Raw genomic sequence first — 19,420 nt, 5'->3', positions numbered from 1 at the left:
TTTAGAAGTTTGCCAGGTAAAGGTGAAGGAAGAAAGGGTATTCTAGGTGATGGGGTCAGCATGAAGGCCAGAAAAATAGAATTGAGTCCAGAACCTGGAGGGCTTTGAATGCCAGGATAAAGAAATGGCGGCATTCCCGTTGTGGCTCAGCGGTAACCAACCTGACTAGTATCCACGAGGACGAGGGTCCAGTCCCTGGCCTCACTCGGAGGGTTAAGGTTCCTGTGTTGCCATGAGCTTTGGTATAGGTCACAGATGCAGCTTGGATCCTGAGTTGCTGTGGCTGTGGCATAGGCTGGCAGCTATAGCTCTGATTCAACCCCTAGCCTGGGAATTTCCATATGCTGCAGGTATGGCCCTAAAAATAAAAAACGAAAAACAAAACAAAAAATAAGTGAATAATTTAATAAAACAGGAGAGAGATTTAAGGGTTTTAGACCAGAGATCGCAGATCAGAACAGTTCATTAGGAAGATTAACCTAGTGGTAATGAATAAAAATCATTTAGAATTCTAGGTAGAGAGATACTAGAGGTAGACAGTCCAGCCAGGAGTCCACTGTGATACTCTTAAGTGGGAGGTAGGATTTAAACTAGAAACATGGTAGTTTAGAATAGAAAACAATAAACCTAATTGAGAGAGTCTACGGCAATGGAATCCACTAGGTTAGCAGATGATTGAACATAGGGGCTGAGGAGGCCATGTGCCTCAAGGTGTAGAAACAACGAACTTAAAAATAGGAGTCAAGTTGGAAATGGAATTGGAAGCAGACGGAAAGTGAGGTGTTCAATTTTGAAAACATTGACTTTTTAAAAGCCAGTGAGCCATTTGGCGGTGATATCCAGGCACTGAAGATTTAGGATAAATGACCTCTGAGATTTCTACAACTGAAATTTTAGACTTCTAGGAAATACAGATCTGGAGTTTGGGATAAAAGTAGAAGCCAAATGTGGGAGTTCCCGTCTTGGTTCAGGGATTAAGAACCTGGCTATTATCCATGAGGATGTGGGTTTTATCCCTGGCCTCGCTCAGTGGGTTAAGGATCCAGCATTGCTGCAAGCCGCAGTGTAGGTTGAGGATGTGGCTCAGATCTGGCATTGCTGTGGCTGCCAGCTGCAACTTCTATTCAACTCCTAGCCTGGGAACTTCCATATGCGTGCAGGTGTGGCCCTAAAAAGGAAAAAAAAAAAAGAAGCCAATGTGAATAAAATTTAGGCTTCTTCACATAAATGTAAATATGGTGATAGCGATATAGCAATAAAGCAAAGAAAGGAATAAGGATAACCAGTTGAAGAAGAGCAGCAGAGGACTTTCTTCTTTGGAGAGTAGGCAAGGCCCAAGCATGAAAAGGGGAAGGGACAAGTTGAGAGAGAAAAATTAAAAATGTAATTATCTACTTTAAAGAGGAGATAAAGAATGTAAGTTTTAGGGAGTTCCCGTCCTGGCTCAGTGGTTAACGAATCTGACTAGGAACCATCAGGTTGCGGGTTCGATCCCTGGCCTTGCTCAGTGGGTTAAGGATCCAGTGTTGCCATGAGCTGTGGTGTAGCTTGCAGATGGGGCTCGGATCCCGTGTTGCTGTGGCTGTGGTGTAGGCTGGTGGCTACAGCTCTGATTCAATCCCTAGCCTGGGAACCTCCATATGCTACAGGTGTGGCATGGGAGTGGCCCCAGAAACGGCATAAGACAAAAAAAAAGGATGTAAGTTTTAGAGGAGATCATTAGATCAAGGGGAGAGGCAGACAGGTTGGCTCTGACAACTGAAAAGGGAGAATGGGAGGGGAAATGTACAGAGAGACTTGGAAACAGCTAGACATTTAGGGAAGTCACGTTGAATGGACTTGCTTTTCTGAGGTTGATCTTTTGAGAATAGAAAAGATGATGGGGAATTCCCTTTGTGGCTCAGTGGAAAACGAATCTGACTAGCATCCTTGAGGACACAGGTTGGATCCCTGGCCCTGATCAGTGGGTTAAAAATCTGGTGTTGCCGTGAGCTGTGGTGTAGATCGTAGACATGGCTTGGATCTAGCATTGCTGTGGCTGTGGTGTAGGCCAACAGCTACAGTTCTGATTTGACCCCTAGCCTGAGAACCTCTGTATGCCACAAGAGTGTGGCCCTAAAAAAAAAAAAAAAAAAAAAAGGATGATGGGTGGGATGGAGGATCTAAGAAAAATGGAGGTAGAAACAGTGCTAGAGAAAAGGGCAATGAGGAGTTCCCCAGTGGCTTAGTGGTTAAAGGATCTGGTGTTGTCACTACTATGGCATGTTTTGATTCCTGGCCCAGGAATTTCTGCGTAGACCTGGTGTTGTCCCTGCTGTGGCTGAGGTCGCATCTGTGGCACGGGTTAGGTTAGATCACTGGGCCTGGATCTTCCACATGCCACCGTGAGGCCAAAGGAAAAAAGGGGGGCAATAATGCAGAATAACAAGAAAGATCTACCTGAGATCAGATAAGAAGGAATGTGTAGTAGTCCCAGTCAGCACGGCTTTGTGAATTTGGTCAGTAACTCCTGGCTGCCTTGGGATGGAGAAAACAGACAGCCTGAGTTAACCAGGACAAAGGACTGGTAAAGAAGGGACAGGGGCAGGAGACAATGAGGAAGTCTAAAGTGGTTTGCCAGTTTGTTGAGATAGCTGACAGTGACATCTAGTTTCTTTAAGAAAGACAGAATGGGAGTTCCCGTCGTGGCTCAGTGCTTAACAAATCCGACTAGGAACCATGAGGTTGTGGGTTCAATCCCTGGCCTCATTCAGTGGGTTAAGGATCCGGCGTGGCCATGAGCTGTGGTGTAGGTGGAAGACATGGCTCGGATCCTGCGCTCTTGTGGCTGTGGCGTAGGCCAGCAGCTACGGCTCCGATTAGACCCCTAGCCCAAGAACCTCCATATGCCGTGGGTGCAGCCCTAAAAAAAGACAAAAAACAAAACAAAACAAAACAAAAACAATGAAACTGATGAACTGGGAGGAATAGAAAGGAGTTGAAGAACTAGTCAAAAGATAGATGGTCAGATTTGGGGGAAATGGCTGAGAGAGGCAGAAGAATAGGAAGTTGGAGGGAAATTTTAGTCTGTATCTAGGACAGTGGAGACATTATGATGTGCTCTAGCCTATAATAATTGGTGCCAGATATGGCCATAGTAGTTGCTGTTGATATAATCAGGTAAATGTGAAGTCACAAAATTTGAAGTCCCAGAGCATGATAGGAAGGTGGTTAGGACAGGGTGACTGTGACCCATATGTTGGGAATGAGCTAGAGGTCACTGACACGTGTACTTAAGGTATCACACTGTAGAACTAACTACAATACTAGGTAATGTGTGACATTTACCCAATGAGTTGTATTTCTAAGTTTCAAAGGTCATTTCTGGCTGAGCTGTGATAGAACGTAAACTGGGACCATGAGGATGAATAGGAAAGCTGGAGATTAGCAGGAAGGGGTAGGAAAGGAAGACAATAGAGGACCATCCTATCTTATGAAAGGTTAGAGGGTGACTGATAGCAAGAGTTTCTAGAGGGAGTGAGATCCTACTAGCCCAGCAATCTCCTCTTTCATCTAACAAATTTCATCAAGGACTCATTACGTATTACGTATTGTGCTGGGCATGTTACTGAACCAAACTTGGCTCTACTTTTCGGATACACAGCAAAGGCAATCTACTGACACTGGGTTGTGATGAAGGAAACTACAGTATTTATTTATTTTTGTCTTTTTTGTGTGTGTGTGTTTTGAGGGCCGCACCCACAGCATATGGAGGTTCCCAGGCTAGGGGTCAAATCCGAGCTGTAGCTACTGGCCTGCACCACAGCCACAGCAACCTGGGATCTGAGCCTTGTCTGCGACCTACACCACAGCTAACAACAACACCGGATCCTTAACCCACTGAGCGAGGCCTGGGATCAAACCCGATCCTCATGGATCTTAGGTTCCTTACTGCTGAGCCATGACGGGAACTCCAGTACAGTGTTTACTGCAGGGCACCAAACACAAGAAGTGGGTAGCTAGTGTTCAAAAGACCAGAAGGCCCCACCCCCACCCCCACAGTTTTCAGAGAAGAGTTTTAAAGCCAGTGCAAGGGAGAGGGTCATACATTGTGTGATTAGCTTGTACATAGTTCTCTAACTGGTGATGGTGAGGTAACAAGGTGAAGTTTCTAGAGTCTCAGTCATTAACTTGGTTCCAACTGGTCTGAGGTTGGAAGGTGGTCAGCATGCAGTTAACTTTCTCCCCCTAGTGGAGGTTTTAGTATCTGCAAAACAACTCATGGGTATGGCTCAGGATATTATCCATAGCCCTTGAGAAAGAACTAAAGGTCCTTGACTTTGTTTTATGGCTAAACTATTATTATTTTGTCTTTCTTGACAGATTTCTTTTTTTTTTTAATTACTTTTTGTCTTTTTAGGGCCGCACCTGAGGCATATGGAAGTTCCCAGGCTAGGGGTCAAATCGGAGCTACAACTGCCTGCCTACAGAAACTCAGGATCCGAGCCGAGTCTGTGACCTACATCATAGCTCATGGCAACACCGGATCCTTAACCCACTGGCGAGACCAGGGACCGAACCCGCATCCTCATGGATGCCAGTCGGGTTCGTTAGCCACTGAGCCACAATGGGAACTCCAGATTTCCTTCGTTTCTGACTTTTCTCACTTCTCTTGGTTAAATTTGCTCTTTGGAATGAGGAGAAGGCTTAGGAGGCTAAAGCTTTTCTACAAACAAGAGGCGAGCGACGCAGTGGAATCTGTCCTTGGGAAGGGCCTGCAGGTCCTGCTCAGTTTCAGGCACCCTGGATGGAAGAAAGATAAAGGTCAGTCCCTGCCTTCAAGTTATTCACACAAGAGTGAGGAGATAAGGGATAACGGCAGTTCACGCTAGAGAAGACTGTTAAAAGCAGCTTCTTGGATGAAGTAACATTTAAAGGAAGTACAGGAATACTCAAAGGGAAAAAAAAAAAAAAAGGAGTTGGAGAAGCCCTTTAGAGATAGAAGGAACCTCATGTGAAAAGACATGAGCCATAAGAAACTCCAAGTACTAGATCCTTGGTTCTCAGACTCAGTTGATTGGAATTTCCCAGGGAACTTTATTAAAATACAGATTTCCTCAGCTGTCTTTCACCCCAGTTAAGTCAGCATCTCTGGGCTGGGGCCTGGAAATCTGTATTTTCTAAAATGCTCCCTGATCTGGGAACCCCTATGGAGCAGCAAGACATGAGGCTGTTCAGGTTGCTGGGATCCTGGGGAGACTTGTAAGTCATGCTTAAGTATTGGGGTTTCATGAAAACAAAGGGGGAATCTCTGATTTTCAGCAGGGAAATGATGTGGGATTCAGAAAGCTGTAACTGTGGTAGCCATGTGGAGATTGGATTGAGTGGAGAGAGAGAGATTCTAGATTGTGGTAATCCAAGCAAGACTTTCTTTTTCTTTCTTTCTTGGCAGCTCCACAGCATGTGGCATTCGTGGGCTAGGGATCAGATCCAGCAGGCAGAAGCTACAGCAATGCAGAATCCTTAAGCAGAGTAGAGTGGATCAGAGGGGGGAGAAAGTAAGGAGAGAAGAGGACTTGAACTTCTTACGTCTTTATTCCTAGTCTTTCGGTCTTTTTTCTTACTTATGTCTGAATTTTTCAGGGCAAGATCTAAATCTTTTCAGAGTATAAGAGAAAGATATCTGGGAATAACATTGTAGAATTTGTCAATGCTTAAGTAAGACTGGCCAGAAGAATGGCCATGAAAACAAGTGAAACTGAAGTATCTGGGTTTAGGCATTTGCCATTAGCACCCTCGGGTGGACCAGACTGAGAATACCAGGAAGTTAACCAAGCTTTATCCTCTCCTTGCCTCTTTTACAAATTTATACTCTTAGGGCTGGTCTTATGTGTAGCCTAATGAAAATAGCTACATGATCAGAATAACACAGTGTTGAAGATAATTTTGAAAAAAGTAAAATCATAACTCATACAAATGAGGGAACTAAGATCTCAAACTGGTTTAAAAGAGAATGTGAAGATAGACACACATATAGGCAATTAAGAATGCTGTAATTTCTGGGAGTCCCCGTCGTGGCGCAGTGGTTAACGAATCCGACTAGGAACCATGAGGTTGCGGGTTCGGTCCCTGACCTTGCTCAGTGGGTTAACGATCTGGCGTTGCCGTGAGCTGTGGTGTAGGTTGCAGACGCAGCTCGGATCCCGCGTTGTTGTGGCTCTGGCATAGGCCAGTGGCTACAGCTCCGATTCAACCCCTAGCCTGGGAACCTCCATATGCCGCTAGAGCAGCCCAAGAAAAATGGCAAAAAGACAAAAAAAAAAAAAAAGAATGCTGTAATTTCTGATAGGTGTAAAATTGGCTGATACCTACAGGGCATCCTTTCTTCTTATTTTTAGGGCCATACCTGAGGCATGTGGAAGTTCCCAGGCTAGGGATCAAATCGGAGATACAGCTGCTGGCCTACACCACAGCCATAGCAACTCGGGATCCGAGCTGCATCTGTGACCTACACGACAGCTTGCTGGATCCTTAACCCACTGAGTGAGGCCAGGGATCGAATCCACATCCTCAAGGATACTAGTTGGATTCATTTCTGCTGTGCAACAACGGGAACTCCTAGGGCATCAAATATTATATTTGGAGTTATCTTTTTACACAGGGTGGAGGTTGCATCTCTCTGGCCAAAATTCATTTGTCTCTTTTTGTATAAGAATCATTTGCATTGCCATCGGTTTTCTCAGCTTACAATTTGTAAAACTGTTCAAAGACAATGAAAAGCATAGATCAGATTATGCCAGAGACTAAGACTAATACACCAGAGACTACACAATACCCATTTCAATGCTTTTAAAAATAATTTCCCCCCTGAGAACAGAAAAGCCTCTCCTCTCATAAATATCTCACCTCTGCCTTACATTGCATTGAAGTTCCTGGTTAAAGTGCAAATATATTACCCAGAAGATACCTAATCAATATTATCAGTTGCCATTTTAAAATTGGATTAGGACTTCCTGTCATGGCTCAGCAGAAACGAATTCAACTAGGAAGCATGAGGTGGCAGGTGTGATCCCTGGGTTTGTTCAATGGGTTGGGGATCCAGTGAGCTGTGGTGTAGGTCACAGATGCGATTTGACCCCTAGCCTGGGAACCTCCATATACCACGGGAGTGGCCCTAAAAAGCAAAAAAGAAAAAAGGATTAAGTAATCAGACCAACTTTAATAGTTATACTGTGAAATATTAACCAAGGGAAGGCCCTAGAAAAATCACAGCAAGAGAAAGAAGAAAATTTACATAGCACCTGTTACATGTCAGCCACTGATAGCAGCTTAACTCTTTGTTGTAGTATTTATATTTCAAAAGTATCCAGCCAAAAAAGGGCAATTTTAACCCAAAAGAATGGATCATGAATGGAATGAAATGTGCCACTTAAAATCTCATGAGGCAGGGTTGGAGCAGAGGGCTTTCCGTATTAAAATCACTTCACTGGAGTGGGGGTGGGTAGGAGGAGGTGGGAGGCTGACCGGGAGAGAGGAGAAGGAAAGTCTAAGAAGATCCCTGTAGGGAGTTCCCGCTGTGGAACAGTGGGTTAAGAATCTAACTGCAGCAGCTTGGTTCCCCAGTTCGATCCCTGGCCTGGCACGATGGTTGCCACAGCTGTGGCTGGTGTACATCCCTGGCCGGGAACTTCCATATGCCGTGGGTGGGGCCAGGGTTCCTTGGGCAGCCAACCAGGTAGAACCAGGTTCTTTCTCTTAAAACTTCTGCTTTCTCTCTTCCTCTTCCCTTCTTCTCTTCCTCTTTCTTTGTAGATGGTCTAGACCTCTCCTTACCAATTTTTCATTTTCCTTTCAGGTGTCTAAGGTATGCTTTTCCTCAAATATTTCCCCATCTAAGCTTTTTCCCACTTACTTGAAAAACTCTGTTAAAATCAAACTGGTCAGCATTGTTAGCAGTCGGGAGAGCAGTTACTCTTGGAGGGTAGTGACTGGACGGGAGCCTGAAGGGGGTTCAGAGGTACTGGCGATGTTCTGTTTCTTAATCTTGGTGCTGGTTACATGGAATGTGTTCCGCTTGTGAAAACTGAGCTGCATACTTAAGATGTGTGCACTTTTCTAGACGTATATTAAATTTCAGTAAAGGACTCTGTGAGCCAGCTATAATGGAAAAATAAAAATCATTTAAAAATAAAATAAAATTAAAAAATCAATAAAGGGCTTAAGCCCAAACAAGCAAAAACAAATATAAGCTCAAACAAACCCCCCACCTCCATTTAAGTTTCACCTGCTTCAGGGAAGTGCGTGGATAATAAAAACAGGTTTAAAGGAGTGTAGAAGATGACCTTATTTTTCCCAGAATCACCAACCACTGCTAATTTTCCAATGTCTAATGTATCCAATTTTGTCTTACTGACAAGGGGCAGTGGCAGTAGGAATGGAGGGGCACAGAGGAATGAGACATTAGAATGCAGACTCACAGAAGTTGGTAACCAGTTGATATATGGCTCAATTTCATACAGAGAGGAAAGGGATAAGGCAGGTTAAGTTTAAGCTAGGGCATATGGAGAAAGGAAATGGAAACTATTGTTCAAATCAGATCTGGGCAAATATAGTGAAAATATATTATGAATGTATTTAGAGGTTATTTTAGATATCTAAAGATAAGCAAGTTCTTTTGGAAAATACTTTTTTTTTTGTCTTTTCTTGGGCTGCTCCTGCGGCATATGGAGGTTTCCAGGCTAGGGGTCCAATCGGAAGCTGCAGCCACCAGCCTATACCAGAGCCACAGCAACGCAGGATCCAAGCCGCGTCTGCGACCTACACCACAGCTCACGGCAACGCCGGATTGTTAACCCACTGAGCAGGGCAGGGATCAAACCTGCAACCTCGTGGTTCCTAGTTGGATTCGTTAACCACTGCGCCACGACGGGAACCTCGGAAAATACTTTCTGATACAAGCTATTTCTAACTCTAAGCACTGCTTAAGAGTAATGTATAAGAATTATGATTACTAAGATAAAATTAGGATTACTTAGGGAATGATTGAAATTATACATCATTTACCCTTGAGATAGCTAAATTGCTGAGCATTAGGAAGGGTGGAACTTAGAATGAGGGTAAAGCTGAAAAAGTGTGGCTTCACTAAGACTAGCGCCATGTCTGAGGTATAAGATGTGCTCAGAAATGATTCTGTTTGTGACTGGGTGGGAGGAGGTGATACTTTGGCGTGATTAGGGAGGACCTGAGATATTTGAGCAGAAATCTGAATGAGGTGGGGAGCAAACCAAGCAGCTGTCGGGAGGAAAACTGATCCATACCAAGGGAACAGCAGGTGCAAACTCCTGAAGCAGGGTTAGGTCTTTAGCGTATTTGAGGAAAGCAAGGTCAGTGTAGCCATAGCCAGAGTAAAAGAGGAGATGCAGGCAAGGAGCAGATTGCTTTCGGTGCTTTGGATTTTACTTTGTGTGTGATAGGCAGTCTTTAGATGGTGTTGAGCAGGGGGAAACACAAGCTGAAGTATTAAGTGGATCAATCTGGCTGCTTTGTGGGGAACGGGAGTGGAAGCAACAGCAGGAAACCAATTAGGCTTTTATAACAGTTCAAGGGAGAGATGAGAGTGGTTTGAACGAGAAGGTAGTAGCTATAGAGAAGGATGATAATGTTTGGATGTGGGATTTTGTAAGTACAACCAGAATTTGCTGTTATGAAAATCCAGGATAACTTGCTTGGCCTGAGCAACGAGGTAAATGATGGCACCATTTATTGATCTGGGGACATCTGAAAGTGGGAGGTTTAGGAGAGGAAATGATAGATTTTTTTTTGGACACATCATATTCTATAAAGACATCATTAATTAATCAGCCATTAATTAACTTAAAATTTACAGCTGCACCCGTGGCATATGGACGTTCTCAGGCTAGGGGTCAAATGAGAACTGTAGCTGCAGGAATATACCACAGCCATAGCAACTCGGGATCTGAGCTGCATCTGTGACCTACGCCACAGCTTGTGGCAACACCGGATACTTAACTCACGGAGCGAGGCCAGGGATCAAATCTGAATCCTCACGGACACTATGCTGGGTTCTTAACCCACTGAGCCACAATAGGAACTCCAAAAAAAAAAAAAAAACATTTAAAATATCTATACAGTGGAACATTATTTAACAATAAAAATGAAGCACCGATATGTACTACAACATGAATGAACCTTGAAAAGATGCTCAGTGAAAGAAGCAGTCACAAAAGACACATATTGTATGATATCATTTATATGAAATGGCCAGAATAGGCAATCTGTAGAGATAGAAAGTAATTAGTATTTGCCAAGGACTGGGGGGAAAAGGGGAATGACTGCTAATGGGTGTGGGTTTTTCCCTAGGATGATGACATGTCCTAAAATTGTGATGATAGCATGGTGCTGTGAATATACCAAAAAAAAAAAAAAACCCCAAACCAAATTATTCACTTTAAATAGGTATATTTTATGGTATGCACATTATATCTCAGTAAAGCTGTTGTCAAAATAGATAGTTATCAAAACGTTATGAAGCTTTTTTTTTTTTTTTTTTTTGGCTACAGCATGCAGCAGCTTGATGTGGGATCTCAGTTCCCAGACTAGGGATTGAACCTGGGCTTCAGGGGTGAAAGCGTTGACTCCTAACCACTAGACCACTAGGGAACACCCTGAAGCTATTTATTTATTTATTTATTTGTTTGTTTGTTTTTTAGGGCCACACCTGTGGCACATGGAAGTTCCCAGGCTAGAGGTCCAATCGGAGATGCAGCTGCTGGCCTACATCTCAGCCATAGCAATGCTAGATCTGAGCCACATCTGTGACCTACACCACAGCTCAGGGCAATGCCGGGACCCCCACCCACTGAGCAGGGCCAGGGATTGAACCCACATCCTCATGTATACTAGTTGAATTCGTTACCGCTGAGCCACAAAGGGAACTCCCTGCATCTGGATTCTTAACCCACCATGCAACAGTGGGAACTCCTGAAGCTATTTTAATAGAGGATTTTAACCTGCTAAAAATGAAAGAAAAATGAAGAGTCAAACATAGCTATTCAGAGTTTATGTCAACACACCATAACCAATGTAGAAGAGTTTGTTAATAGCAAGCAACTAGCTTTTTCTTTTTCTTTCAAATAGCTTCTTGGTTGTTGGACTTCATAAAGCAATCATTCTTTTTTTCTTTCTTTCTTTAAAGCTTCTTTCTTTAAAGCAGATATTCTTAATGTGTCTCTGTGTATTGGATTACATTCAGCTTTAGCATATACTGATACCAGTTTTCCAAAGTATGGAAATCTGATTTTTTTTTTTAAGGGCTGCACTCGCAGCATATGGAAGTTCCAGACTAGGGTTCCAATTGGAACTGTATCCTCCAGCCTACACCACAGCCACAGCAACCCAGGATCTGAACCAAGTCTGTGACCTACACTACAACTCATGGCAATGCCAGATCCTTAACCCACTGGGAAGAGCCAGGGATCGAACCCCACATCCTATGGATACTAGTCAGGTTTGTTACGCTGAGCCACAGTGGAACTCCCGGAAATCTGATTTTTGAACTTGATGCAAGCTATATTTCTTCTCTTCCCAAAATGCATATATACAGAATATGCATGCATGCAAGCAAAAATATTGTACATATTTTAGGGTAGCAGAGACCCTCTGAAGCCCACTGAAGAAGTCCAGTTTCTATAAATTAAAGCATTGTCACAGGAGTGAACAGTGGCCTTCATTTATTCAGATTTGTGTTCAGCCTAATCATGTTCCCCAAACCTGTGACTTAACAATTTAAAAGCTCTTTTGTATGGCTGGTGGGAGAGTAAATTGGTACAACCATACTTTGGAAAACTGGTGGCACTATATACTAAAGCTAAATGAAATTAAAACCCTATAGCCCAGTAATTCCACTCCTAGGTACATATATCCAACTGAAATGCATTCTCATGTTCATTGAAACGTGTTCATAGCAGCTCTATTTATAATTGCTCCAAATTAGAACAACTCAAATGTTCAAAGTAAATAATCAAGTCATAAAAATACATACTGTATGATTTCATTAATATAATGTTCAAAAGCAAAACCAATCTATTGAAAGTCAGGGGAGTTCCCATTGTGGCTCAGTAGGTTAAGAACCCAACATATTGTCTGTGAGGATGTGGGTTTGATTCCTGGCCTAGCTCAGTGGGTTAAGGATCTGGTGTGCTGGGGCAGTGGTGTAGGCCTGTAGCTGCAGCTCCGATTCAACACCTACCCTGAGAACATCCATATGCTGCAGGTGTGCCATAAAAGAAAAAAAAAAGTCATGATTTTGGGGAGTTCCCACTGTGGCACAGTGGGTTAAGAAATCCATGTTGCTGCAGCTGTGGTGTAGGTTGCACCTGCAGCCTGGATTTGACCCCTGGCCTGGGAACTTCTATATGCCGAAAAGTGTGGCCAAAAAGAAAAAAAGTCAGGATTGTGTTTACCTTTAAGGGGGAGTTCCTGTGTGGCTTAGTGGGTTAAGGATCTGTTGTTGTCACTGCAGTGGTTCAGGTCTGCATGCTGTGGTCTTGGCCATAAAAAAAAAAAAAAAAAAGGTATATAGGGGACTGGAGGGAATGAAGGGGGCTTTTGGGGAACTGGTCATGTTTTGTTTCTTGACCAGGGTGCTGGTTACATGGGAATGCTCGCTATTTATTGGGGAGTTGTACATTTTACATTTATTTTGATTTATGTACTTTTCCCTGTGTATGATTCAATAAAAAGCTTAAAAAGGTATCTAATAGGAAGGGTAAGATGGAGCAGAAAAGTGAGGCCAAATTAAGCCATCTAATTTTTTATTATTTATTTATTTATTTATTTATTTTTGTCTTTTTGCCTTTTCTAGGGCCGCTCCCGTGGCATATGGAGGTTCCCAGGCTAGGGGTCATCTAATTTTTAAAAAATGGACATTTAAAAATTTTTTTTTCTTTTGGCCACACCTGTGGCATGTGAAAGTTCTGAGGCCAGGATCAAACTCATGCCACAGAGCAAATGAGCTACTGCAGTGACAATACAGGATCTTTAACCCATCAGGAAATGGAAGAATAATATCTTTCAATTAGAATTCTTTTCTTTATGGTTTTGTTAGCACCTGCTACCAGAAAATATTCATGGGGAGTTCCCGTTGTGGCACAGTGGAAACAAATCTGACTAGTATCCATAAGGATGCAGGTTCGATCCCTGGACTCACTCAGTGTGATGGGTATCCTGCCTTGCTGTGAGCTGTGGTATAGGTCACAGATGCAGCTAGGATCCTTCATTGCTGTAGCTGTGGAATAGTCTGGCAGCTTTAGTTCTGATTTGACCCCTAGACTGGGAACTTCCATATGCCGTAAGTGCGGCCCTAAAAAACAAAAAACAAAAACAAAAAAACAAAAAAAGAAAAGAAAAAGAAAACACTCATGGTTCCTGTTGTGGCTCACTGGGTTAAGAACCCAACATAGTGTTCAGGATGTGGGTTTGATCCTTGGACTTACCCGATGGGTTAGGTATCCAGCATTGCCATGAGCTGTAACATAGGTCATAAATACGGCTCAGATCTGGTGTTGCTGAGGCTGTGGCAAAGCTCTTAGCTGCAGCTCCAATTCAACCCCTAGCCTGGGAACTTCTGTATGCTGCGGGTGCAGCCCTACAATAAAAAAAAATAATAAAAATAATAAATAATAATAATAATGACTGCAGTAGCTTGGGTTGCAGCTGTGGCACAGGTTCAGTCCCTGGCCTGGGAACTCCCATGTGCTGTGGGCGTGGCCATAAAAATAAAAACAAAGAAACAAACCAAAAAACCACTCATCAGTCTAGAATTCTATATCCAGAGAAATTATCCTTCAAAAGTGAAGGATAAATAAATATTTTCTCAAAAACTGAGATAATTTATGTCCAGCACACTTGCCCTGTACAAAGTGTTAAAAGAAGTTATTAGGAAGAAGGAACATGCTAAGTCAGAAAAGTTTTATATAAAAAAGCATCAGAGAAGGAATAAAACAAAAATAATCTGCTGGTTTCAAAAACCCTTCTTTAGTCTACAACTTGAATGCCCTCTTTTGGAAATCTAGACATATGTGAAAAGCACACGCATTCATGAAATTCTAACACAAATTATTTTGTATATTTTGTATTGTTTCCTTAGCCCAGAATAGGCTCAGCTCCTCCTCCTCAGCCTGAGATTTTTCAACGCTGAATTTAAGTGGAGGCAGGAGAGGGTAGTGGTTAAAATCAAGTATTTGAACTCAAGCTCTGCACTGTGTCCTTAGGCAAGCTTCACTACCTCTCTGAGTTTTCTTTAAAATAACCGCCTAGGGTTCTTTAGAGTTGGAAGATATAAACAAGAAACTATATAAAGCATAGTACCTCACAAGAAAAGTGATCAATACATGAAAGCCACTGTAAATAAATACAACCCCTTGACCTAGTCCTTCTTAACATTCCCAGGAAGAATGCCATTTCTCTGTGCTTCCATACATTAAGTTTATACATCTATTTGAGCCTTTTTTAAATCACAAAGTATCTTCTCACTTTTTTTTTTGGTCTTTTTTTTTTTTTTTTTTTTGCTATTTCTTGGGCCACTCCTGCGGCATATGGAGATTCCCAGGCTAGGGGTCTAATCGGAGCTGTAGCCACCAGCCTACGCCAGAGCCACAGCAATGCGGGATCCGAGCCGCGTCTGCAACCTACACCACAGCTCACGGCAACGCCGGATCGTTAACCCACTGAGCAAGGGCAGGGATCGAACCCTCAACCTCATGGTTTCTAGTCGGATTCATTAACCACTGCGCTACGAGTGGTTCTCACTTTTAAATGTGAGTTCTTGGGAGCTGAAATTGTGTCCTATATACCGTCTTATTGTCACACCTAGCAAATGCCAGTTAATTTGTAAGAACTCAGTTATTTTTTGGATGAATGAATTATAGGCAATAAAATATAAAGCAGTATTCTCAACTTTTAACATGTAAGCTTTTAGAGACTGTTATAATGCAGCTTCCTAAGACCCCAAACCCAGAGACTGATTTATTAGGATCCTGTATTTTGTCCAAGTACCCAAAGGTTATTATTATTATTTTGTCTTTTTGCCTTTTCTAGGGCTGCTCCCATGGCATTTTGGGGTTCCCAGGCTAGGGGTCCAATTAGAGTTGTAGCTACTGGCCTACGCCAGAGCCACAGCAACACGGGATCCAAGCCACATCTGCGACCTACACCACAGCTCACGGCAACACCAGATCCTCAACCCACTGAGCAAAGCCAGGGATCAAACCCTCAACCTCATGGTTTCTAGTCGGATTCGTTAACCACTGAGCCACTACAGGAACTCTCCCCAAAGGTTATTTTGATGTACCACACTTTGAGAAACATTGTTAAAAGGATGACTTATGCGAACAATGCTTTGTCTGAAATAAAAAATTACAAAGTTTAGGGAGTTCCCATTGTGGTGCAGCAGGAACGAATCCGACTAGTATTCATGAGGATGGGGGTTTGATCCCGGGATCTGGTGTCTTGAGCTGTGGTGTAGGTCACAGTTGCGGCTCAGATCCCAAGTTGCTGTGGTTCTGGTGCAGGTGGGCAGCTACAGCTCCAATTTGACCCCTAGCCTGGCAACTTCCATGTGCTGCAAGTGTGGCCCTAAAAGCAAACAAACAAACCAAAAACAAAGAAAAGAAATAAAGTATAAACAATTATAGTAAATATTCCTTATTGTTCCTTGTGCTATAGACATCATAAAGACATGAAGAACACCAAGCCAATTATAAGCACGATTATCTTTCTTTTCATATGCAGTTAACTGTTATAGTTAGATATGTTACCTACATTTGGAACTTAAGACTTTCAGCTCTTCCAGTAAATTCAGGTGTCACTTACAAGTAGTTATTACGAGGACAGAATATACCTATTCTTTTCATGGTAATAATGGTATAAGTGAATAACTTATTTTGCTTGAGATGGAGACACTATTCAGACTTTACATTAGTTGGGGTTAAGGTTTACCTTAATGTGTGCCCTGTAAAGGGGAAGTGTTACCGGCCTGATGTGGAAAGTTCTTATTTCCAGGTAAAATAACTGAGGTTGTAAAACTGCATGGAGAGACCAGAGAGCCAATAATTGATCTTTATTATACAGAAATGTGAAGGCCATATGCATTAAATGAAAAGCGGTTTTGCAGTAAACATTATGCAGATTCAAACTGAAGACATCCTCATCCTATTGAGATATAATATAAAAATAAACACTGACCAAGAGTTACTAGAAAGAACTCAACTCAACTTCTACACCCTACCCCCCCATCCCAATCAAGCTGAAACTTTCCACAGGAAAACCTGGTTTCAATTCATGCCGAATTGTTCAAATGGAAAGAAAAACTAAGTCAGGTAGAGATGTGCACTGGTTTTTATACTTTTAGAGAGCTAGACTGAAGCTCTCATTTAAGAATTTGTTTCACTTAAAAATTTGTATCTCTAGTCATTTAAGTATAACCTAAAGTGAAAAAAGTTAATTGAGTTGGGGAATTTTGTGGGGCTAGACAGGTTTAGGGGAGGAGATGAGAATTATAATTTCATTTAATTACTTCTGATCATGAAGATCTGGCATCAGGTCTGGGTCATCTGTATTAACGATTTGATAGTCCATTTCTCTGTAGCTGTCAAGAGGCAAGATGCATTAAAAGTATCAGCATAACAAATGCTTGACATTAGCAGTTTGGTGCCTGTCCTCTTTATATTCCCAAATTCTAGACTTTATATCAGGATGCTTTTAATATCAAATTGCCCTTCTAAATAGAATTTTTCTTAATAAGCTCTCTTTGTACTCACTACTGAAGTGAAAAATGTTTTAGAGGTTTGGTTAGAAAGATGGTTATGTTGAGACACGACTAATGACTAGGAGGGCATCTATGGACTAAAAATAGACAAAACTACTTCCAGAATCCTTAAACATAGGGAAAAATCTATCAATTTATTTAGGAAGCCAAATTAGGGAACCAGAAGATCTAGAGTTTAGTTATATTGTCTGGACTCAGGTTGCTGGTATTCAGCAACTGACATTTACAACTCCCTGAATTTGGTCAAAGTGGAGACATTCAGAGTCATCTGGACAGTCATGTGCTAAAGAGTGGAAATTCTGATGCCACTTCCCTTCCTCATAAAATGTAATGCTGACTGCATGAAGGAGGTGGTTGACACAGACATTTTTTCCACTTAGACTTCTGTTCTACTGAATGATGGGGTAGGATAATGCTAAGAGACAGTATAGAATATATTTCTTGTTCTAGGGCTGTGAGAACCAGGTAATCAAATTTGGAATTCTCATTAGGTTAGAAAAGGAAAGACAAGAAAATCACTAGTGGGACATACATTTACCTCCCAGAGACCATCTGCTCCAAAAATTAGTTTTGTTTCCATTGCCCCTTATTCAGAGAGACAGTTACGTCAATAAGCTATATTACTTAGAGCCCTAGAGACAGCCTGAAAATACATATTTAAGATAGAAAACAGGCTTTAAAAATGTGATAAATGGTTTACTCTACATCTCATTTGCATTCTGTGGCTAGAGAACTCCAAATCTCACTTAGATAGTCCTGCTAATTCTAAGGAACACGGGATAGAAGTAAACCTAGAAGTGAGAGAAAATGTTTCCTAGGGGTATGTGGGTTCTAACCCAGTTTATTCACCTCTGGAGTGGAAGTATAATAAGGTGAAATAAATTCTGTTGATAAGTCAAGGTCTATGGAGAAGCCCTGAAGTTGCTGTCCCCAAATCACGAGTCTGATTCAACAGAAGGAAAAAAGAATGATGAAAAACATCTCATCACACAAAATTCAGTGATGGTGTCTCTCACAGTCACTGGCCAGCAAGGGAAAAGGAAAAATACCTGCTGGCTTTAGGATTTATTGAAGGCTGCCAGCACAGCCCAGATCATCTCTGTGGCACTGTGCTTTGTCCCCTCTACCTCAGGATCCAGTTCTACTAGGTCCTTGGCTCGATTCATTGCCACGTCATACTTGTCATCTGTCAAAGAAGAGAAGACATTCTCTAGCACGTCGGAGGAGTGGGCTAGCACCAGGAGTGCTAGTGTTCGCTTGTCCATACGCTGAGGGTCATTTACCCACCGCTCTAAGACACTATCTTGAAGTTTTTTCACTAGGCGCTGTTTCTCTGTTGTATTGGTCACTGGGTGAGTAGTCATGTCAAATAGGAGGAAATTCTGCTTCTCAGTGGTTAGAATACCCTTCTCTACTAGGTTCTTTGCAATTCGCTCTCTTACATTTCTCAGCTGGTACTGTAATTTGAAAGGGTTCCAGGTCTCACCTATGGGGAAAATAAATAGAGGGCTTGAACAACACTATAAACCAAATAGACCTAACCAGACATCTGTAGAATATTCTATCCTATAACAGTAGAATACATATTCTTCTCAAGTGCACATGAAACATTCTCCAGGATATACCCTATGCTAGGCCATAAAACAAGCCTTAATACATTTATACGGACTGAAAACATACAAAGTATGCTATCCAACTATAGTGGAATTAAATTAGAAATTAATAACAGAAAGAAATTTGAGAAATTAGAAAGTATGTGGAAATTAAACAACAGACTCCCTAAATAACCAATGAGTCAAAGAAATCACAAGGAAAATTTAAAAAACACACTTGAGTAGAATGAAAAAAAAAACAACTTCCACAACATATTAAAACATATAGAATGCAGCATAAAGCAGTGCTAAGACAGAAATTTATGATCCACAATGCAGGGTACTATCCACTACATGATCATGGTGCACCACTGGCCAAGTAACAGAAATTTATGATCCAAATGAGATATTAGAAAAGGTTAGGGAGATATCCAAAGGTAGTTAGATATTAGGTTATTGTCAAATCAATAACCTAATCTTCTACCTTAAAAAACTAGGAAAAGATCATACTAATCCTGGAAGTTCTCATTGTGGCTCAGCAAATTAAGAACCTGACACAGTGTCCATGAGGATGCAGGTTCCACCCCTGGCCTTGCTCAGTGGGTTAAGGATCTGGCGTTGCCACAAGCTGTGGTATAGGCCACTCATGCAGCTCGGATTTGACCCCTAGCCCAGGAATTTCCATATGCCACAGGTGTGACCATGAAAAGGAAAATTATACTAATCCCAAAGCAAGTAGGAAAAAGGAAATAATAAAGATTAAGAGGAAATAGAGAAAATGAAAAGAATAGAAACAATAAAATCAAAACTCGACCCAGAATTGCCAAAGCAATTCTGAGGAACAAAAACTAAGCAAGAGGCATAACTCTCCCAGACTTCAGGCAATATTACAAAGCCACAGTCATCAAGACAGCATAGTACTGGTACCAAAAGAGACATATAGACCAATGGAACAGAACAGAGAACCCAGAAATAAACCCAGACATCTATGGTCAATTAAACT

General features: G+C 41.9%; 1 protein-coding gene across 3 annotated transcripts in view; it reads right to left on the bottom strand.

The window, feature by feature from the left end:
* Positions 1-16,089: 16,089 nt before the first annotated feature.
* Positions 16,090-19,420, bottom strand: part of GOLPH3L (golgi phosphoprotein 3 like) — a 36,045-nt gene continuing 32,714 nt past the window's right edge. For all 3 annotated transcript variants that reach the window (XM_047784737.1, XM_047784736.1, XM_047784734.1), the window contains one exon: positions 16,090-18,311. In XM_047784737.1, the coding sequence (XP_047640693.1) occupies positions 17,884-18,311 (428 nt within the window). In that variant the 3' untranslated portion in view covers positions 16,090-17,883. The remainder of the gene's footprint in view (positions 18,312-19,420) is intronic.

This window comes from Phacochoerus africanus, chromosome 6 (assembly GCF_016906955.1).
Source record: "Phacochoerus africanus isolate WHEZ1 chromosome 6, ROS_Pafr_v1, whole genome shotgun sequence".
NCBI lineage: Eukaryota > Metazoa > Chordata > Mammalia > Artiodactyla > Suidae > Phacochoerus > Phacochoerus africanus.
Note: the sequence above shows the minus strand (reverse complement) of the source record. Positions and strands in the feature narration are given on the sequence as shown.